Source organism: Talpa europaea (assembly GCF_964194135.1).
Source record: "Talpa europaea genome assembly, chromosome: 11".
NCBI lineage: Eukaryota > Metazoa > Chordata > Mammalia > Eulipotyphla > Talpidae > Talpa > Talpa europaea.
In genome coordinates, this window is record NC_140078.1 from 98,725,576 (window position 1) to 98,748,337 (window position 22,762).

At 50.6% G+C, this 22,762-nt stretch overlaps 1 protein-coding gene and 1 pseudogene across 2 annotated transcripts; both read right to left on the reverse strand.

Annotated features, from left to right (window-relative positions):
• Positions 1-1,250: 1,250 nt before the first annotated feature.
• MKRN2 (makorin ring finger protein 2) lies at positions 1,251-20,439 on the reverse strand (the record flags this gene model as incomplete). The annotated part of the gene is made up of 8 exons (XM_084246571.1): positions 20,239-20,439; positions 10,218-10,346; positions 9,069-9,250; positions 7,149-7,453; positions 5,596-5,810; positions 4,683-4,793; positions 1,557-1,701; positions 1,251-1,388 (listed from the first exon to the last, which is right to left on the reverse strand). Exons 1-8 carry the CDS (start codon positions 20,262-20,264, stop codon positions 1,251-1,253), a joined length of 1,251 nt encoding a protein of 416 aa, XP_084102697.1. The 5' UTR covers positions 20,265-20,439.
• On the reverse strand, positions 16,524-16,853 carry LOC311180522 (large ribosomal subunit protein eL33-like; annotated as a pseudogene). The gene has a single exon. The product of its transcript is annotated as a large ribosomal subunit protein eL33-like (transcript).
• Positions 20,440-22,762: the final 2,323 nt, after the last annotated feature.

Consider the following 22,762-nt stretch of genomic DNA (forward strand, 5'->3'; position numbering starts at 1 on the left):
GTCATGCTGAATTTAGTCTTCCAGGAGCTGCCCCTATGGGGCAGGGCCGCAGGGCCAGCCTTGTCTCTGTAGTCACATCACCTGTATGCAAGGAAGCCAGAAATAGAGGTTTTCTTGATGATTTGGGTTTTAATTTTGTTTTTATTGCGCCTGACAAAATACAGTTATCCAGTGGTTTCTCAAGTACGTTATTTTAATAAAATAAATTAAATGTAGGTTTAGTGGCTGTTTCTCCAAAGCCGACCTCGCAGCCCGGACCCTTCCGCTGGCTTCTCCCCCCTGGAGCAAACGCCACGGCGGGGAGTGGATGTGATTCAGCCTCAGTCACCCTCCACGCAGGGGCTAAAACTCTCAAGTACCGGGAAGCGCGCCAACCTTGGGGCAGGAGAGACCTTTCTCCACCCACACTTGAAAGTAATGCGCTTTATAAAATATTTGGTAACTACAGCTGCTTACAAAAATAGACGGCTCGGGCTGGGAGCGCACGTGTTGCTCCACGAGGCTCTGCTCATTCGACTAAAGTCACACCGACGACAGACTTGGGCTCAGTTCTCTTTAGGGCCACCGCTGGGTCCGCACCAGAAACTCCTGGGTGCTTCTGGGTGCCCCTGGGATTTCTGCGACGTTTCAAACCAAAGCCAGGCTTTGCAGGAGAGAACAGACGGCTGAGCGCGAAGCGCTCGTTAGGGGAGAGCAGGCAGGCGTGATGGGCGCCCTCCGACCCTGGCCAGAGACCAAGGGCCGTGCCCCTGCGCGGCCACGCACGCCCCCTGCTCCCGAGAGGCCCTGCCTGAACATGCGGCCTGGGACACCACGCGCCCCGCCCCACGCGCAGAGCTGCTCACCCAGCTTCTGAGCACACGCTACTTAGCGCTCGCTACACAGGGCCCTGCCAGAGCCGAAGAGTCCCAGGGTAAGAAAAAGGATGCGCTGCGTGCGGGGCAGCTGACAGGCGATGGTGTCTAGGGAGCCAAAGACCAAGGAGGAAGGGAGCCAGGTTTGTTTTTAAAGCAAACGGCTTCTGGCTGACGCCCGGGGAGCTTGAGGTGCAACTTAGATACCGACTACGAAGGGAGAGATGCCGCACGCTTGTTAGGTTATGTTGTATCCCGCGCTTCCCACGGAGAGGCGACTAGACAAGGTTATAATAAGTACAACTCCCCCCAAGTCCCGGTGCCACCTGGGCTGTGGCAAGGGACACGCCCTTGCTCGGGACGGCTCGGCCGGCGCAGCCCGGGAGGCGGGGTCACTCAGGGTTCTGACGACTCCACTCCAGACAGGTGCATGAAGAGGTCCCCGAGCTCCGTCATGTCCACGTCTTCAGTGCTGCGCACCTGCTGGCTCTCCCGGTTCTCGATGAAGTCCCAGAGCCGCACGGAGTTGAAGAACTGCAAGACAGCCCGGGCGCCGGTGACTCGCGGGGCGAGGGCTGGGAGCCCCGCGTCCCTCCTGCCTGCCCGTCCCATTCCCTGCTTACGCTGCCCGCGGAGGGCCAGGGAGGCTCCCCGGAGATGCCACAACTCCGCACCCCTGGCTAGAGCGGGCCCGGTCCTTACCCTCACGGTGCCTTCGGAACCCAGCTGCTTCCGAGGCTTCTCGGGCTCTGCGAGCCGCCCGTCGGGGTAGGCGTGGCGGTACAGGCACTTGCTTCCGAATGGGCAGGTCCCCTTGCCTTGTTCAAAGTATTTGCAAGCTTTCTTTCTGGAAAAAATGGGGATGATGGGAGAATTTGGGGTCCAGATGAACTGCCTTCCACGGCCCCGGCTAGGTGAGCCCCAGCGCAGGCGGGGAAACGAAGGCTCTCAGAGGCGGGGCTTCTGGCTTCCAAGCAGACGTTCTGCCGCGCAGCAGTGAGCCTGCGCGGGGACGCCAGCACGTCTGCATCCACCGGGGCCTGAGGGGGAGACAGGCTTGAGGGTGCTTCTGGAGGCCGGTGACCCGCCTTGCGTCAATAGCCCGAAAGGAGCTTCAGGCCTCGTTCCAATTGCACGCGGCCCCCACGCTCTACAGACACCCCGGGACAGTTACATTTCAGCTCTTGGCAACGCTCACAGACCTAGCTGCGAATTCTAGCCACACGCTCCCGCTGAGAGGCCCTGCTGCCGAGGAAATGCCTTTCTTGTGGCTCCCATGTAACTTGGCTTATAAATGACCCCGAGCTGAAGAGGACGGGGTGCCGGGAAGGCAGAGGGCCGCCTGGGGGAGCCTGGGCAGCGCCAGCTGCAGGAGGGCGGCCCCGGGACAGGGCTGTCGGCTGCCGATCAAGCCGGCGGAGAGGACAGAGGAGGGGCTCCTGGGAGTCCAGAGCGTCCTTCCTTCTCCAGGACAGCAGAGACAGGGGCACGGGTCTACAGACAGAGCTCAGGCAGCGCAGAGGCTGTGCACGAACCCCCCGCGCCCGTGGCACTGAGCAGACCTTCCCTCGACGCCTGGTGCAGCGGACGCCTCCCCTGGCTTCTCCGGCCCCCAGCCGCGAGGAATTGTTCTTTCTCTCCCCCAAGCCTGACACCAAGGACAGAAGCCCCCAAGTTCCCTCCCATTCCCTCTTCTCGGCTCTCACATCAAACTGGTACTTGAGCGCACGAGCACTTCCCAGTCCACTGGCTTCCGTGCCCACAGCCGAAGCGCCGGGGCGCCGCCCCAGAGGGTGCCCGGCCATGCTGCTCTGGGAGACCACGGTCCGCCTGGGACTCAAAGGCTGTCTGCGCTGCAGGTGCCGCCGCGTGGCCAGGACCACTCCCTCCACGGCCCGAGCACAACCTGCCCCCCCCCCCCCCCCGGGCTGCTCATCAGCTGTCCCGAGGACGTCTGCGTCCTAGCTTCGTCCTCCCGCCGTCTCCCACAATCACCTGCCTCTCTACACCCTCCGCTGGCGCGTGGCCTGAGGGCCCCCGGGCCACCCTGGGCGCGTGTGTAGTCAGCCTTGCGGACAGAAAGGAAAGCCGGGGAGGGCCTGAGCCAAGCCAGAGGCTCCTGCCATGGGTGGTTGCGCGGCGGCATCGCGCGGGGGGGGGGGGGGGGGGGGGGCACGGACACATGGTCCAACAGGAAAGCGTCAGATCTTCAGCAGTCTGATACGCCATTTAAGGGAACCATTTTCAAAAGGTGACCCTGTAGCTCCACCTCCAGTTCACCGAGAGAAAAGGGGGTGAGTGGGTGTGTGTGTGGGGGGCTGAGGCCCTCGGGACAGCACGGAAAGTCTAGAAAGTCTACCACAGAGTCCCACGAAGACACCTCAGAAACATATTTCATGAAACAATGGCCACAATGTCTAATTCTGGTCAATGGCAAAGAGAGAGATTCAGAGACCAGCAAGAAGTTCCTGGGACAAAAGCCCTCCTTGGCAAAAGCACCAACTGCTGCTGACCGGGGAAGCAACCCCAGGCAAACACCACATTACAATTTTACGAACCAGGCTTCTCACAGAGGAACAACACTTGCAAAACTCTGAAGAAACAAAAACCATCAATTATTTTAAAAGGAAGCAAAGAGAACCAGCCAGAACAGTGTGTTTAATGCAAAGAGCCTTCAAAAAACCCCAAGGATTTATCACCAGCAGATCAGCGAGAAGTTCTCTCTATGAAAAGCAATTACATGTCAGATGAAAGCACAGTGGAAAGAACACGCAAACACTGCAGCCACACGCCAGCGAAGACACATGATCAACCCACACAAAAATGTAACTGCCTTTCTCTACATTACCGAGGAATGGCTGGGAACATATAAAGCAACCCCTGTTACCAATGCGCGCATCTAGGAGCAGATACTCTAAGGAGGTAAAAGACGGGCGATCTGCTGAAAGAAATCCAAGAGTACAAAGAGACACTGTTCTCATGGACCCAAGAATCAAAGCTGTTACAAGTCACCCTCACCAAGACCGCGGTTTCCGTCTCATCCCCAAGTCCCTCCCGTGACCACAAAGTCCCACGGGGCCCCTGCCTCCTACCTGCCCTCACGCCCACGGCTCCTCCCCCTGCTAACCCTGAACACGGCAGCCACATGCTGGCCTCAGTCTTGGCAGTACCCATTCCTTCCTTCCAGAATGTTCTCCATTCACATGGGCACGGCTGGCTGAGTCACCTCCCCATCTCCTTTAGGACTTTGCTCGAAGTCACTTCGGAGGCTTCGCTAGTGGCCACCACGAAACCTGAGTCCCCCCCAGCCCCCGGCCCCGTAACTTCTATACCGCGCGCCCAGGCTGCTTTTATCCTTTACCCCTGATGACAACCTAATCAATATTTTCTTTATCTTGTTTGTTTTTTATTCTGATTAATTTCGTCCATGAGCACATCAGCCGCAAGAGGGGCTGTGATCTGTCTGGTCTGGTCAGCGTGAATCCCCAGCCACTAGGAAGGGGCCGTCAGCTGTCCCATCCGTATTTGTTGACTAAATGAATGATCACAGACAACAAGTCGACCATAACACCAGAGACAAGATTTCTAGGGGCCATTTCTCAGAGGAAATTAAACAAGTGCACTTCACCATGGGAGGACGATGGCCTTGCTCATCTCTGTACCCCCAAAGCCCAGCTAGGATTCCCAAGAACAGGAAGAGACTGAGTGACTCAGGCCCCCAGGGCCACATTGCGGGGGGTGGGGGGCTGGCGCGGGGGCCCTGCAGGCGGCGGCAGAGACAGTAGCGGTGGCAGGCACCGGGACTATGTCTGAAATCAAAGCACTTACCCCATGCCTTGTTTGAAAGCTTCAATCAACTCATTCTTTTTATTCTGGTCTTCCACCCAATACACACTTGGAATTACAAACTCTGATATGACACGGCATTCCGGACAAGACCTGGAATGAGTTAGGAAGGGAGACCTTAAGTCACAAATCCGAGCACGCGCTACTTCTAAACCCTTGTGCAAATTCATGACCACTCCAGGTGCTGACGAACCCCAAATCCCACAGCTAGAAGGATTCAATCAGCTGTCACCAGCCAGCGAGGAGCCTCACTTAACTGTTAATGTTCTTTGACCACAAGGATGGGTGCTGCACGTGACCCCCCCACCTGTTTCCTTCTCGGTAAGTGAGGGGAGCTCGCGGTGGCTGAGGACGTGGGTCTGGGGACATCTACCAGTACCCAGCCCGCGGTCACGTCTCAGCGCCACTCACTTCTCCCCGCCCCGCCGCGGAACTGAAGACTCCGCACTGTCCCTGCGTCCTCTGTATCTCAACAGGGGAAGAGAACCCTGTCGGCTGTTACATGAAAGGTGGTATGTGGGTCATTCCGTTCGGTCCTCACATAACCCATTTCACAGATGAAAACTTATAAAGGCCCAACAAACAGCTTCAGGGCAGGCTGCCGGTCACTGTTAGTGCTGGGGCCCCGCACACCACCCTCGACACTTCCTCACACGGTCCCTGCTCAGTGTGTCCCCAAGACCCTGCAGGCCGGGCAGGAACGGTCACCTGCATTTTAAAGGAAAAGGCACTAAAGATACGTGATGTTCTCACACAGCCAGGGGTCAAGACTCATCAGCTTTCTTTGCACTAAAACGCCTCTGGAAGACCAGGGAGGCTTCTGCCGGGACGAAAGAAGGCCCCAAGTCAACCGTGCGGCGCAGCCCTCCGCAGCTCAGACCCGCGCTGCACTTACTTAATGATCGGGTTCTCGAACTGCTTGGCACAGCGCCACTGGCGGATGCAGGACAAGCAGTACGTGTGGTTGCAGTTGGAGAGAATCCCGAATCTCCTCTCGGAAGCAGACGCCTTCTCGAGGATCACTTCCATGCAGATGCTGCACACTTTGTCCTGACTTGCCTGGAAGGCGAAGGCCTTTTCCATCTCGTGTTCGAATGTTGACATGCACATCTGAGTACAGAGGGGTAAGGGAACTCTCTCAGGCTCTGGGCAGCTGGGAGAGCCCAGAACAGTGGCCAGTCACTGCCACAGCCTGACGAGGAGGCAGCACGAATGGTGGCTCCTTGAGGCTGGACCAGCAGTCCCTGGATTCTGACACAAAGTTCTCCAGCCACAAACAGAACCCCAACCATCACCGGTCCGGGCCTTTTTTCTGAGCATGACACAGTCACCTCCAATCAGAGCTGAGATAGTGGAGGTCCCAAAAGGTGGGGGTCACAGATTCCACGGGCCTGACACCCTGGTCTCCTGGCTCCCCTCACAACATCAGAAATGCTGAGCAGCCCTTCACCTGAACATCAGTCCAGAGTCGGAGGGAAGTAGTAGTTATTTGATGGATTCATTCACTAAGTGAGCAGGTACTGAGCAGCACCCGCACGCAGCTCTGCCTACCAGGCCCCTGGCCCTGGGAGCCAACAGTGGAAACGTGGGTCTAAGACAAACCAACACACCAAAGACAAAGACCACACAAAGCCTGGGCACAGGGTGCTTTCACCTGAACACCCCTAGGGGGATGGCGGGTCGCAGGCTCAGAGCTGTGGGGCTCCTCTCCGCCCCACCCTTCCCATCTGCGCAGTCTCCAACCAAGCAGAGCCTAGCATGAGGCCACGCCTCCACCAACAGTGGGGACCGAACAACCTGGAAGGTTCCTTCAAACACTAGCTCCTCAGATTCTCTGATTTGGGTTCCTCAGATTCTCCAAAACCCAGCCTGACTGGACTCCAGCGACCACTGCACATAAATCTAAGGCTGGAGAATGCGCGAGACAAATGCGCCCCCCCCATGCTCCTGAGCCACATCTGTTCTCTGAACCTTGTGTTGTTTTATGTTTCCAGTACCTCTTTAGTCTACATAATCAAAAACTCCCCAAATGACAACAGAAGTGACCTGACAAGGTGTAAACGTGCCGGCGACAACGCAGGCGTTACTGAAACACCAGCCATCTTCTCGTGCGCCACATTTCCAATTTCTTTTTTTTTTTTTTAAGATTTCTTTATTTGTTCATACAAGCACTGGGTACAGTCAGAGTGTGGGAGGGTGAGAGAACTCACCAGAGCCAGAGTGGGGAGCAGAGCAGGCAGAAGGACCGAAGCACACTGCTGAGGGGAGCAGCGGGCGGCAGGAGAGGTCTGTCGCGCCATGTGGGACCCTCTCCGGGGGCCGGGGAACGAACCGGCACTGAAGAGGCTGCAGGCAGCTTCGCAGCCCAGCGCTCAACCACTGAGCCACCAGGGGAGGCCCCATTTCCAATTTCTTAAAACAAGTTTATGCAAAGTCGTGCAACTTTACCTTCTCATGAGCCTTCCTCTGCTCTGGGTCGAAGGGGTGCAGGACTTGTAAGCTACAGATCTCACACATGTCGCCGTGCAGGTAGACACAGGCCTCCCCAAACCGGCACTCCCCAGCAGCCGCGTACGGACAGAGCTGCTGCTCGCTGCCGTAGGAGCTGCTGGCTTCCACGCTGTCCAGGCCGCTCCTGATGGCGTCCAGGTAGGAATGCGGCTTCACCTCCGGGATGCTCTGGGGGTTGCTGCAGCCTCCAGGGCTGCTCACTGCACTCGCACAAGTCTTCTCTTCAGCCAGGCCGGAGAGATCTTGCCATGGAACACACAGCATCGAGACAAGTGAAAACCCGCCCGAGCTCTCTGGTGAGCACTGAAGCAATAGCTAACAAACCAGTCAACTCTGACCTTGGGAATGTCTCTCTCGAGAACATATAGAAAAATAGGTAGGCCAAGAGGGAAAAAATAAAAAGAAACAGTGTAAAATGTTCATAGTGATAGTCTTATAATACCAAAACCCGCAAGTGGCAATATAAGGAAACAGCAAAACCAACCATGTTGTATTTACACAAAGCACTAAAGCTGCTGTTTAAACTGAACCAGGGAGATGTCAACAGCTGACACAGAAGTGGATGTATCTATTGTTGCCACACACACACGTGCGCACACACACTTAATATGTTTAATACATATGTTTTTATATGCACAAAAGTCAAAGGAGCTCCTCCCTTCCCCCAAGCCAGGAGCTACTGCTCTCCCCACTCCACGCACGTCTGCCTCTGAGAGGACTGGTAGATCCCAGGCTTGCTTAGGATGGACTCTCTCTCCTGTTACCCAGTTCCGAGAACTAAAATACCGTCACTTGCTAAGGACCAGATCATGAAAACAACTTCCATGATGTGCAGCCTTCCCTCTCCCCAACCAGGACAGGTGCACACCACTCCCCAAACCCCAACAAGCTATTCAAAGGTGCAAATTAAAACACCAAACACTGGTTCAGCATATGAATGAAGACTAAGAACTGATCTAAAAGTCAGACATGCTCTTCATCAAAATATACAGCTTTAAATTGAGTAACTTGGGGGCTTCCCTGGTAGTCGGGGTTAAAGTCTCAGCGCTATCAAGCTATTGCTAGCCACTGCAGCGCAAGCTCAATCCCCACGCAGGGAGCAACCCACATGGCGCAGCAGACCCCTCCTGCCTCGCCCGCTGCTCTCCTCGGCAGTGTATTTCAGTCAGTCTGCCTGTTCTGCTCCCTACTCTGCCTCTGGTGAATCCTCTCATCCCCATACCTCTGGCCTGTACCCCAGTTCTTGTATGCATAATAAAAAACATATCTTTTTTTAAAGATTTATTTATACAAGAACCGGGGTACAGGCCAGATGCGTGGGAGGATGAGAGGATTCACCAGAGACAAAGCAGGGAACAGAACAGGCGGAACTATTGAAATCCACTGCTAAGGGGAGCAGCAGGCGCGACAGGAGAGGTCTGCCACACCATGTGGGTAGCTCCCTGGCCGGCCAGGATCCAAGTGGCACTGTAGAGGCTGTGGACAGCTTCACAGTGCTGTGCTCAACCGCCTGTGCCACCAGGGGAGGCCCATAAAAATTAAATCTTTATAAAAAAATAAGTAACTTGGGGTTTCTCAAAACTGGTCAACTGCTCTAGGCAGACAGCAGTCACAGGCTGACCGAAAGGCCACTTTCTGATTGCCAGGCCAAACAAGGGGCTCTGCCCAGCTTTGGGCATGAGGTCAAGGGGAGGGCCCGATGCCGAGGTCCCATAAAGCCTGTCTCAGGACAGCTCTGCTTCTCTCCAGTTGGACAGGGTGGAGCGGCCAGAGCCGTCCTGCCAAGAGGCTGGAAAGGAGCACCCAGGAAAGCAAGTCAGCTTGTCAAAAAGGCAACAAAGGATTCTGTTCACTCACTTCGATCTCTAAGTACCAGGGTTCTCTTTTCACGTTTCCCAGGCTCATGTAAATTTGTTTTCACAATAGTTGCAGTGAGGTCGGAAGGAGGGTGAGGGCTGTGGAAGCCAGGGGCGGGCACAGCGTGGGACACGGTGCCCACAGCACCCCCCGCCGCCGCAGAGGGCCTCGTGTGATCGTACCTAAACAGAACACAGCAGACATCTTACAGACACAGCCCACCAGGCCTCCCACACACCCCCGGCATGCGAAGCCCCCTCTCCCGCTCCACTCATGCAGGCGGAGAAGGAGAAAACCTTTCCCCATGTTTTAAGCAGTAACAGGCTGATGCGTTAGTAACAGCTGCGTGGCAGTTCAGTGAGCGTACATGCCGTCCATCACCTACATCAGGTGACCTTGTAGGACAGACACATTGCCCTGGAACACACACAGACAGCCTGGAAGCTCGAGAGTTGTGAAATCCCCTGACATCCAAGGCAGTACTCTTTAGGACAGCAGTCCCCAAATGGTGCTGATGGCCGCCGTAACAGCTGGAGCCCAGCCTCTCCGGGCTGTGTCTGTGGGGTGCCCAGGAGCAGTGGGAAGGGCATGCAGGCCATCATCCCCCAGGCAGCACAGAGGGTGCCCTGGAGGAAGCTGTGCAGCCGAGGGAAGCACAGATCAGTTCTTTACTACAGAAGCATAGGAACAGGTTGTTGGAATGTTTTTTTTTTGCCTAGAAATTAAAAGAGCTGCCGAGGGATATCAGTGGAAAAAGGGAAGACTCTATATGTACATACATGCTGACTGCAGGGGTCCTCATAGCAAAAAACTGGAAGCCACATATATCTCCAACAGAGGGCCATTTAATAAAACATATTGACATTATAAAACAAACAAAAATGGTTAGCACGGGTAAGGCAGCAGCATGTCAAGTGGGAAAAGAGCAAGACAGAAAATTTCATGTCTACTGTGAGAGAAATCTGATAACTACAGACCCAAAAGAATAAGGCCTGAAAAGTGAGTCTGAAAAATTAAAATTATTTTTAGAGTACTGAAATTGAGGCTTTAAAATGATCCCCTCATCAAGACCCATGCTCGGAATAAAGGATCTGAACCCGTGATGGTTCCACTCAGGTTAACAGCTGGGGAGAGTTGTGGGGTTCTTGCCTGCAACGAGTTCCGTAGGCGCAATAGCCCTTCTGATAGTACTTGCAGATGGTGGATGGCTTGCTGTTTGCCAGGTCATGTGAGAACAGGCACTGGTTTCCTTCCCGACACACACCATGCATGAAATACCTGGAGACAAGCAGACACAGAACCCTGAGAAATGCACTTCCTAAAATCACCGTATTCCTGATCGCAGCAGACAGACATCCATCACGTGCTGTGAAGTATCACGGCTCTACTGGCCACTGCAGATACAGATGCACCTCAACCAATTCAACAGCAGTTTTTCTGGTAGAAAAATGACACCATAATTTTCTATTTTAAGGTACATCCTCTTGATTTATGTTACATATGTAAAATGCGAGCCTCCTCCTAAGAAAATATCCTCAGAAACCACCCCTCTGTCCTTTGGAATTAAGGGGTAAAGTTGTGACAGATCTGGGCTCAAGATTCAGCTCTGCCTGCAAGGCACAGAGCCGTCTCTGGGCCTTACTAACTTTAACAGTTTACTCTACAGTGAAAGCTACACTACCCACTACTTCACTGGGTTGTGGCAAGGATCAAAAAGAGAGTGTAACACCAAAAGACACCTGTCTGTGTGTGTTTGTGTGGGTCTGTACCAACAGATCTATATACATATATAGATACATATGTAAAAGAATGTCCACTAAGATGTTGAATTTTGCCCTTGAAGGAATAACTGGGAGGTATTTTACTTCTGCCCAGTCAGAGCAGAGATGGGTTGAACACTTCAGAGCAAACCAGAGTGACCCTGGAGGGGCATTCCTTGACAGTAAGGGGCATTCCTTTAGACAGTAACTTCTAAAGTAAGAGTTTTTAGATCCACCCTAATAAAGTTTACAAACAAACATCTAAAAGGACCAAGCTGAAAGCAAATAATTTACCAGTCAAAAGGAGCTGTAACATTTCTTTGAAGGAAGACAAACAATGCTCAAAAACCACTGTTCACAATGTGTGGCATAAAATCCAGGCTTACCAGACATGCCCCAAAGCAAGAAAACGTGACCAACAATGAGGAGAAATCTCTGTCAGTAACAGGAATGACAGATGGACTCAGCAGAAAAGGATTGTTTTAAAACAGTTTTATTAACATACTCATTATGTTGAAACATTTAAAGAAAACATGAATACAATATGGAGAGAAATGGAAGATTTTAAAAAGAATCAAACTGTTCTACAATATCTGAAATGAAAATCACATGGATGAGCTTAATAGGCTTCGTGCTACAAAAGATAATCTCAAAAAACATTAAGACAGCAATAAAAGGAATCTAAAGTACAAAGAGGAAAAGAAATATTTTTGTTCCTAGCTGTATTTTGTCCTCAAAGATGAAAATCTAGAAGACAGAACAAAAAGTAAGAAACAAGTGGTTTTAGACACGGGCAAGAGGCCACACAGGCCTGGCCCTTGAGAGGGGGAAACAAGGGAGGTGAGCCTCTGGTTCAGCCCAGTTTCCTGCCTGGAGGTAAACATGCTGGACTCCAGTCCAGGGAGGGAAGCGCCAGCAGAGCACAGCAGGTTGGCCCAATCCAAGAGGCAGAGACTGGCAAATCAATGAGGTTCAGAGGTGGCTCTTTAAAAAGCCCGCAACAGAATCACCCATACTTGTCAACAGACTTGAAAAAGGTGTCAAGGTAATTAGTGCAGGAAAGAACAATATTTAAAATAACCGGTGCTGGACCTCGTATCTCTGTGGGGCAAGGGTGGAGGGAAGGAGCACGATGCGACCCCATGGATCAGGTTCACAACGAAACTTGTGATAGGGTTTTTTTTTTTTAAAGATTTATTTATTTATGCATACAAGAGCTGGGGTACAGGCCAGAGGTGTGTGGGGTGAGAGGATTCACCAGAACAGAGCGGGGAACAGAACAGGCAGACTGACCGAAGTACACTGCTGAGGGGAGCAGCGGGCGAGTCAGGAGAGGTCTGCTGTGCCATGTGGGTTGCTCCCTGGCGGGCTGGGGATTGAACTCATGCTACAGAGGCTGCGGATTGCTTCATAATGCGGTGCTTAACCCCTTGCACCACCAGGGAGGCCCATGATGTGTTTTGGCCAAAAACATTTAACATGAATCCAACGAAACTCCAGATCTAATTCCCAGTTTACAGGAAACACGGGGCAGGAAGAAACTAAAAGACATCACGAGGAAGCAAACAAAAATATGAAAGAGGTAGTATGTGGCCTGGTCTCTTTCAACAGTCTCTTGGGGAAAAGGAGTGGACGTGGGTGCTGTGTCTGGAAAACAATATGGTGGTTTCTCAAAAGCTTAAGCAGAAATTTACCATATGACTCGACAATCCCACTCCTAGATGTTTACCCAAGAGAAATTAACATATATGTTCACACAAACACTTGCACACTAAGACTCACAGCAGCACAATTCATAACCGCCCAAAGGTGGAAGCAACGCAAGGGCCCTGCTTCCAAGGACAAATGACAGACTCAATGTAGGTGACACATACAACAGAAGATTCAGATTTAAAAAGGAGGGAAACACAGACATATGATCTGTCATGGATGCAACCTGAGAACATTGTGCCAAGTGAAATCAGTCATAAAAAGACAGAGGCTGTGATTCCACGTACAGGAGATCGTGAGAGCAGTCAAGCTCACAGACACAGAAGGCAGAATGGTGGTGGCCGATGTGGGAGTCAGTGTTAAGTGGGCCCGGAGTTTTAGTCTGGGAAGACACAAAAAAGCTCTGGAGCTGGTGGTGGGGATGGTGGCACAACAGTGTGAATGTACTTCATGTAACAGAACTGTACATCTAAAAAGGTGTTTTTGAAAAATAAAATGGCATAGAAATACCATTTTAAATGTATTTTTAAAATAGCACATACAGTATACAATCTCATTTTGGCAAAAAATAAATATGAAAACTATACACACACTTAAACAATTGCAATTAAAAAATTTGGAAATACAATAGTATGTCAGGAGGAGTAATTTTTGAGAGTAATGTGGATGGTATGCTTATTTTCTTATTTTTGTTGATCTATACTAACATTTCTACCATGAACACATATTGTATTTGTAATAAAAAGTTGTTATTTTAACTTTTATATACTATCCAGAGCTGATGAAGATTTGGTTAAAAAAAAAAAACAAACTGATCAGTGTATCAAAAAAACAGAATCGAAAGTCCAGAAGAAATCCACACATATATCCATATTTAATTACTGATTAAAAGGCCATAATGGGGGGCCTCCCCGGTGCTGCAGCGGTTGAGTGCCGGGTTGCGAAGCTGCCCACAGCCTCTGCAGTGCTGGTTCGATCCCCGGCTGCTCCCCGGCCACCAGAGGAGGGTCCCGCATGGTGTGCAGACCTCTCCTGCCGCCCGCTGCTCCCCTCAGCAGTGTACTTCCGAACTTCTGCCTGTCCTGCTCCCCGCTCTGGCTCTGGTGAATTCTCTCACCCTCCCATGCTTCTGACTGTACCCAGTGCTTGTATAAACAAAACAAACAAACAAACAAACAAACAAGTAAGTAAATAAACATGCCTCTATTAAAAAAAAAAATCTTAAAAAAATAAATAAATAAAAAGGATGAGTCACATGCGCCCTGAATGAATAATGTGAGGCAAGGAGGGCCCCGCCCCCCCCCAACAAGTGCATTATGAGAAATACATGAGATAAGAAAAAAATCAAAAGAGCTGATGAGCGGCGCTAACAATACCGCATCCCACTTAATCCTAGCAATTCTGAGTATTTTTACTTTGGTGAAAATGCAAACGGGAAAGCTCAGGCTCAGAGAGGGGCAATGCCTTAAAGACGATCTAACCGCCAGGGAGGGAACCCCCAACTCTGGTCTTCCCAGAGCCCTGACCTTTTTCCCCACCGGAACCGACCTCTCTCGCCCCACTTTTGTCCGTACGCTGGCCAGCACCTGTCTCTCACCACGCCGGACTGGGACAGCCTAGCTTCCTTCCTGGACCACCGTGGTCCTGGCTGGCTTGAGACGCTTGCACCCATCAGACCACGGTGTGCGTTCCCTCCCCCAACCTCAGACTCCCTGACCGGGGCCCTGGCCCATGAGAGCTAGTGTTCCTGAGCACGGAGTTGGAACAACTGGTTTCTATTGGAGACCACCAGGGAATACTTCAGGCGGGCACAGCTGGCGCATCACTGAATGTGGCTCACCACAGAAGCCTAACCTAACCAGTTATATGCTCTGACTGGAGCTGGAGACAGGCTGACAACAGAAAGAAGGGAATGGTCCAAAGGAAGGTCAGACAGGCCCAGACTGCCCGCTCCAGAGAAAGGGAACTAGAAAATGCCAGTGGTAATTCATGCACCTCGGCCCCTGTGAAGGCCTGGGGGCTGCCTCAGCTGGAGGCCACAGACTGAACTTCTCTCCCCTCCTAGCTCATAAAGCCTACTTCTTTCTTCATCTGTTCATTGCTCCAAACCCAGAAGAAGCGCCGGCCAGCCACCTACTCGTTTCTTTTCTCCCAGGAAAATGATAAACAGGTGTTCTAGTTTATATGCCAGTTTCTCCCGAGTCTTCCTACCGTGACGCCACCTTTGAGTACACCAACGAAATCAACTTTCTGAGCCTACAAAGGTGAGAACTGGATCATGTGACTGAAGTTACTGTCCTGAGGTACGATCATAAAGGATCTTTTCTAGGTAGCCAGTGGGCTTTTCTCAGGCAACAGCCCTTGGGGGTGCTGCACTGGAGACCATACAGCAGCAGAACAAAACCTAACAAGCTAAGCGTATTATTCGTCAGAAACTTGAACTTAAAAAGTCCCTATCAAAGGTATCGTGTTATTCACAATACTGATTAAAAGTGTGCAGAAAGGAGTTAACACCGTGGACCTGACCTGCTGACCTAACCAAGGTGGCTTATGAGGCTGCAGCTTGCCTAGAATCTAGGACTTGGCTGGTAAGCAGCTCCCTACCCTAATACAACATGTCCCTGGCCGGCCAGGGAGCAACCCACATGGCTCAGCAGACCTCTGCTGATTCGCCCGCTGCTCCCCTCAGCAGAATCAGAATCTGCTGTTCTGTTCCCCACTCTGTCTCTGGTGAATCCTCTCACCCCCAGCACCTCTGGCCTGTACCCAACTTTTGTATGCATAAAAAATAAACCCTAAAAAAAATAAAAAGAGGTGGACAGTTCTCTGAGAAATGCTACTCAAGACTCTACCATTATTTCAATTGTCCTCAAATATGGTAATCCGATCTTGCAAGGTACAAAAGTTTAAAAAAAAAAAAATCAGTGTCAAGAGCCACATCTGAATAAAAAAAGAGATGAGGATTAGTAAACTCATAAATATGAAAAGAACAGGTTCAAAGTGGCCACACAAACAGTTCTGTGAGAGCAAGATCCGACACTTCATCAGTAGTTTCTTTTGGAGACACTAGAGCAGACGTCCTGCGAGAACCGGGCGGGAGCACCAGAGGTGCTGCCAGATACTACCACCAGCCAGTGTAGGCAGTGGTCCCACAGGACAGCATTTTGTAATTCCACAACCACCTTCCATAGGCCTATGGGAGAAAACCCGCTTCCAAACTGCACTTACTAATTATCTTTTCCATTAAAGAAAAACAAAACACTCAAGCACCAACAGAGCTCCTAACTCATTTTGCCACCTACAGCTTCACTTTTGTAAGTGACCCAGCTGAGATTTAAACCGGCCCTGGACAACCATCACTGCCTCAAGAGGGCAACTGTGAAACAAGGGTTATGTAAGAGCTGTAAAGTCAGTCCGGTCCTATTTTTATGTCACCATTTCCAATCCACAGTGACAAAATCAACTTGAGCACATCCAGCCCATCCTTTCGGGCATCTCTGTCATCCCTCACAGCCATTCCTCCACATCCAGGTGGCACGAAGGGGAATCCTGGCCTCTTCCATCCTCACCTGGTGATGGGTTTCCAACTGTCCACCCTTCCATCGCTTCCAACTTCCTAGAGAGCTGAGACATGAGGGGTGGGGCGCGGGGGTGGGCCGTATGAGGCGAGAAGTGCACAGCTGGAGGCTCAGAGGAGTCTTTCTGGGAGACACTCAAAAAGAATCTGTTACTTGCATGACACCAGAAGACTGTTTCACGGTACGGTTACTATATGCTGGATATCAAGTTCAGTGTTAGCCACAGAACTATTAGCTGTTCCACCTATAGCTGAGGGTCGAGTCACACAGAATCAATCTGGGTTCTTGCAAGTCTTTCGATGGTGCCTGCCTCCAGCAAAACACCTTCGTAAATCATATTTTCTTTTTTAAAAAACTTTTTTTTTTTTTACAAGAACAAATGCACTTTAATTGGCTTTTCAATAAATTTAAATCCTTGAGGGGTACAGCATCACAGGGATTGTGTCCTAGGGCCTTAGCTTGAAGGCTGCTTTGGAATTTTGCGGGAACCATGCCACTGTTTCCATGGGTACGTGTTACTTTCCCCCAGATTACTCTAATTTTATTCGGTTTGCCACCAGGAGTCACTGCATTGTTTGTTGCTTTGTACACATAAGCTCATCTCTTGCTGAGATAGAATTCTGTTTCATCTCGTACATAAACACCTTCAATTTTAAGAAGAGCTGTATGTGCCCTCTGGTTCTGTACACCCTGGTGTAGCCAGCAAAAATGGCCTTGGACCATAGCCTTCCAGCCATATTTTAGAAGTCCTGTTCCCAGCAGGGACCAAGATGGTGGAAAGAGCAAAAAGTCTTTTTAAATTGAAGTTAAAGCATATAAACTCCAGGTGTGCAGCATTAAAAAAACATGTGCATATACCATATTAAGTTCACTACTAAAAGTCCACTTCTACATATTTCAGAGCTAAATTACATGGTTGTTCCACTTGTGACAACAGATTCATCATGGGGGGAAGGGAGTGAATGCTAGACAGCACAGTAGGCTTGAAATAAATGTATCAGAGGTGGGATGAAATAAATACTAGTGATCGAGTGAAGATTGAAGTCAGAGCTTCTACATGACCTTAAGCAGTATAGATCTCCACGCCTCACTTTCCTCACTTGAATTGATTATAATAGTGGTCCTTCAGACAGCTGGGGTACACCCTTGTAGGTTTAGCTAAGACAATGTATGTGAGTGAACGCTTGACACCTGGTAAGTGCTCCAGCTGGTATGCTGTTATTAGCTTATCTCTTAACAGAGCCTGCAAGGCATTACCACCTTTTCACAGGTGAAGAAACTGAGGAACAGGTGGTAGCAGGGTCAGAACAGAACTGCCCAAGTCAGTTCATGCTCTTCCTGCCACTTACTGGCCAACAAGATTCCCCTACATTTCATGACTTTCCAAGAATCAAAAGAATCCCAAATTTTGGATCTTTTACTAGTGATTCTGAGACAAAGAGACCTCTATCCCAGAAGGAGGGAAAAGAAACAGACAACTGAGTGGTTATGAAGCCTCCACCAAGACTTTGAGAACAGTCTGAAGATAAAGTGAGATTTCAGAAGCGTTAGCAAGTGCTCCCGACAGGGGAGTTCTGAGGCGAGTAACCAGGCCACGGACTCGGGACACTAGACAGAGCTTAACCGTAGCCATCGTTCTTGCCAGTCTAGGCCACACACTTGGACCGTCTCTTTGGGAATCCCAGCATTTCATCTCCCTCTCTGGGAGAGACATAACGTACATCACAATGAAAGCAAAACTAATACTTTACCCTGCTGCTCTTCAGAATGAGCATGTCCATCGCATTCCACAGTCAGGAAAACAAACCAAGAAACACTTTGCATCCTGAGATAAAACCAAAACCAGCTATGCATTCTCTTAAGGTCTGCCCCATCATACTTTAAACATTCCCCTTAAGTTACCAATGTCAGAGATAAAAATCTAGTGAACAAGGTGACAAAGCGAGAAAAACTTTCCACCACAAACACACGACAGTAACCTGGTATTCTTGGTAATATCGCACCCTTTGCCACTTAAATGTGTTGTTTTATTTACAAGGCAGTTCTTGTGAGGTCTAATTCCTTCACCCCTTTTGCAAGTAAATTTCTTTTACTTTGTTTTTATGAGTTTTCCTTTCCTATGATCAGAAAGTCTGAAAATTCATGCAGTAAACAAACTTTAATTTAGCATTTCCCAAACTTATTCGGGGGACACAAAGTCTACATAATTCTAATTTCACACCTTTGCCAGCTGGAAGATCCTGGGCAAGTCACTTCAATGCCAAAGCTTGGTTTCATGGAATAATGTGGGTTGTAACCACTGTATGACACCCCAGACAGTTGGCGGAGAACCTCAGAGTACCCAGCATATTATAAGCCCCCCCCCCCCCAAACACCAGTACTTAAACAGAACCGATCCATTGCCATTCCAATGCACACCAAGGTTATGCACATCATCCTATTTGGGAAACAATTAAAAACCTCTCGCAGGTCAGGACATCTTCCGTGCAAAAGGGAGTAATACCAGGTGATCCTGATTTAAGGTGTTGCCTGTGCAGTTTGATGTGAAGTTAAAGGCGAACCTCAAGCGTTTCCTGAGCACAAGGTTTCCTCCTTCGTAAGATCAGATACTACACACAATTGGGATTCAATTATAAAGCACTGTGCTCTGGTCATTGTTTTGTTGATGGATCTGAGGGGCAGTAGCCAGATTTGGCAACACAACCCCCATGACTGCTCCAACAGGGGAAACATCACACAAATAACACACACAGGCCCCCCTTCACGAAAGACCTAGTGCAACCCAGCAAAATTCTTTTCTATAGACACTAAGTCAACGTTTCTGACAACTACAAATCACGTGGGCCCTGGATAAATTGGCTGAACAGTCCATCTATATTAACAGAACGATTTACACAGTTAATTCTCAATTACGGGAAGTAACACGGGTGATACTTAAATACTGTTTAGCACCGAGCCAAACGTGACAACATTTAAATTTTTTTAGCAATGTTTCCCACTGAAACATTTTTAGTTTTTACTGAAAACAATTGTTAAAATGTGTACGATCCACATGTGGATTTGTTATAGGGCAGCCCCGATACTGAACAACCCCACCCTCAGTCCCAGCCACCTTCCCTTGGGTGGTGATGGGATGTGGAGTTCCCAGTGTCTTTGGCTTTGGCCTGGGGTGGGGGTGGGGCCCACAAAGCCTGTATGGAATTAGCTTTAGGACAGCCTTTTCCCCCTAACAGATTCAATGCGACTAGGAGCCCGATACTTGGAAACCACAAACACAGCCAAGGCTGGGGGAGGGAGGGGAGGGGGTCACACAACCGAGCTCTGTCTATCTCAGAGCAGCAGCCACAGCGGAGTCACCTGGTTCTGAATTTTCTAAACCTTCCAGCCGCGACAGGGCTTTCCCCACCAGCGCGGCTCTCTCGCCCCGTCTCCGGCGCGAAGCCGGCGGGTCCGCCAGTCGCGCCCCGACAAGGAACACAAAGGCCTCAGAGGTGCGCAGCGCCCGCCAACTCTCGGGAGCTGCTACCTGCGGCTGGCGGCTCCGGCCCGCTAGCTCTGCCAGCTCAGGTTACATCCGAATTCCTCAACTCCCGAGACGAAGGCCGCTTTCTTGGGGGGCGGGGGGGGCGCCTCGCCTGCGGCCCTTTCCATCGCTAGCCCGACGCCCGCGGGCGGCCCACAGCCCCCCGCCCCCCCCCCCGGCCAGGCCGCGGCCTCCCGCCCGGCACAGGGATCGCGCCGGCCCCCGGCACCCCCCAGCCCCGCGCCCCCCCCCGCCGGCCCCGCGCCCCCCCCGCCGGCCCCGGGGCCCTCCCCCGCCGGCCCCGCGCCCCCCCCGCCGGCCCCGGGGCCCTCCCCCGCCGGCCCCGCGCCCCCCCCCGCCGGCCCCGCGCCCCCCCCGCCGGCCCCGCGCCACCCCCCGCCGGCCCCGGGCCCCACCCAGCCCCGCGCCCCCGCGCAGCGCCAGCTCCGCCCCGACGAGCCGCGCGCCGCCGGGCAACTCTCCCCAACCCGCTCCCGCCTCAGTTTCCCCGACGCAGGGCTGAGGCGCACGGGCGGCCCAGGCCCAGGGAGGGGAGGGCCCCGGGGAGCGTTTCAGACCCCGCGGCGCCGCGCACTGACCTGCAGGTGACCTGCTTGGTGCTCATGGTGGCCGGGCTGAAGGGCCGTCGTCGCGCCGCCGCCCCGGACTCTCGCCGTCGCCGCCGCCGCCACGGCCTCGGCCCGGCCCATCCCGCGCAGCCGCGTCACGCAGGCGCACTCCGCCCCCCCGTGCTGCAGCTTTGTAGTGCCGGCCGGAAACCTCGCCGCCGTCACAATTGGTTCCGCCCAGGGCAGAGGCTGGGCGGACCGCGTTAGCCGGCACTCTTTGTCCGGCGTTTGTAAGCCTCCGTGTGGGTACTGGCTGCGCTTCGATTCCCGCCCGCTCTACCCCAGCGTTCAAAAAATAGTAAAATTAAAAATTGAGGTATAACAGGCTGTAGAAAGTGCGCAAAACGTATATGCGCCTCTATGGAATTTTACATACGGACATATGAAGCCACCACCCAGAACATTATCAACGTTCCTTATGCTCCCTCCATGTCAACACTGGGAATAAACCCAAAGGCTTGTCGTCGCCACCGTCGTCTTAACTTAGTCTGCACGGTCGTGATTTCATGTAAATGAAATAATTGACTAACATACCTGTGAGTGCTATCCCCGTCGCATATAAATGTATGTTGCTCTTTTACTTTGCTGTACAAATACTGAGTCTTCCAATGAATAATCAAGGTATATCATTCCCATCTTGAAAATTTTCTCAGAAACTTTGGAAGTGTAGTTTTCAGTGTACAGGTCTTTAACAACTTTTATTAGACTTATTACTAGCTAGCTAGTGAGGGTTTTTAAAATGCTATTGAAAATGCCTTATGAATTTACTAATTGTTGCTTGCTCCATGCTAAACTCATGGATTAATTCCAATGGCTCGTTTGTAGATTGTGTTGAATATTCTACACACACGACTGTACCATCAACAAGTAACAATACCTTTACTTGACTTTTCATCTTTACATCCTTTCTTTTTACTGCCTTATTGTAAAGCCTGGTCCCTTCACTACATGCTTAAAAATAGAAATAGTGGACATCCTGTTTTGTTCCTGAATTATGGGAAAGTATTTAATATTTTTCCACGAATTAAACATGTCAGCCATGGGGTTTTTATATATGATGGGAGTTTCTTTCTCTTTCTAGTTTCCTTAAGAGTTTTTATCATGGACATGTCTTGATTTTGATCTAATCTTTTTATGCCATCTACTGAGAAGACCATATTATTTTTATTCTACCAGTGTGTTGAATTATATTGATTTTTAATGTCAGATTAACTTTGAATTCCCGATATAACCCCTTGGCCTTGAAATATTATTCTTTCTACAAATTATCAGTTTCTATTTGTTAATACTGTGTTTATGATTTTTGCATCCTTACAGTTTCCTATGAATCATAAATTAAGAGTTATTATGAGAAAAATGAGGGTAGGGGGTCACTTTTAGAGGACAACGGGGTTCTGTAGGACTGGGTCCTGAAGGGGCTTCTGAGATGGCTGGAGAAGGTATTGACTGCAGGGACAGTTCCCAGGGGCTGACATTGAAACCATTCCTCAAAAGGCCACAATCACCAAAGCTTTCTTATTCTTTGTGGTAAAAGAAAAAAATGCCCCTAAATTCATTATGCTGTATGATGGCTTTGTTTAGTCTTCTGTTTCTGTGTTTTCTTTCACAGTAAGATTTTAAAAAATAGAACAAGGTAAAAAAGATTGAAGATGCCCATGTTTAAAATAAGACTGTTAATATACTGAAAATGCCCACTAAGGCAGGATGTCTCAGGCTTTTTCATAAGATTAACAACACCTTTTGGGGGGCCTCCCTGGTGGCATAGGGGTTAAGTCTCAGTGCTGTCACCACCTCAGCCTACCGCTGCGGCCTGAGTTTGATCCCAGGCCAGGGAGCTGACCCACATGGCCAGCAGACCTCTCCTGTTTTTCCCACTGCTCCCCTCAGCAGTGTATTTCAGTAGATCTGCCTGTTCTGCTCCCTACTTTGTCTCTGGTGAATCCTCTCACCTCCCTGCACCTCTGGCCTACACCCCAGTTCTTGTATACATAAATAAATAAATCTTAAAAAAATTTTAAAAAGCTATACCTCTTGGTATCATGAAATGAATATATTCTTAGGTGACAGTAACTCAGGTCACTCAAGCAATCACACGATAGCCTTGTGGTTTATATCAATAATGAACAATCCCAGATCCTTGTCACTTGAGCTGGGTGCCTACCTGTTACCTGTTTGCCTCCACAGGAATGAGAGAGGTTTGGTTAAAGTGACTTCTGAGGTCTTCACTTCTGTGAGTCTGACACTCTGTGAATGTGCATCATCTGCATTTCAGCAGACTGTCATGCATTTACATGCAGGCTAGGAAACATTACTGACTTTGTGGAAGTTTCCAAGATGAAAGACATATATTCATGAAAGTATATAATGTAACAGGGGCTTAAAAGGGAAAGTATATAGGGCCTCCCCGGTGGCGCAGCGTTTGAGCGCTGGGTTGCGAAGCTGCCCGCAGCCTCTGCAGCGCTGGTTCGATCCCCGGCTGCTCCCCGGCCACTGA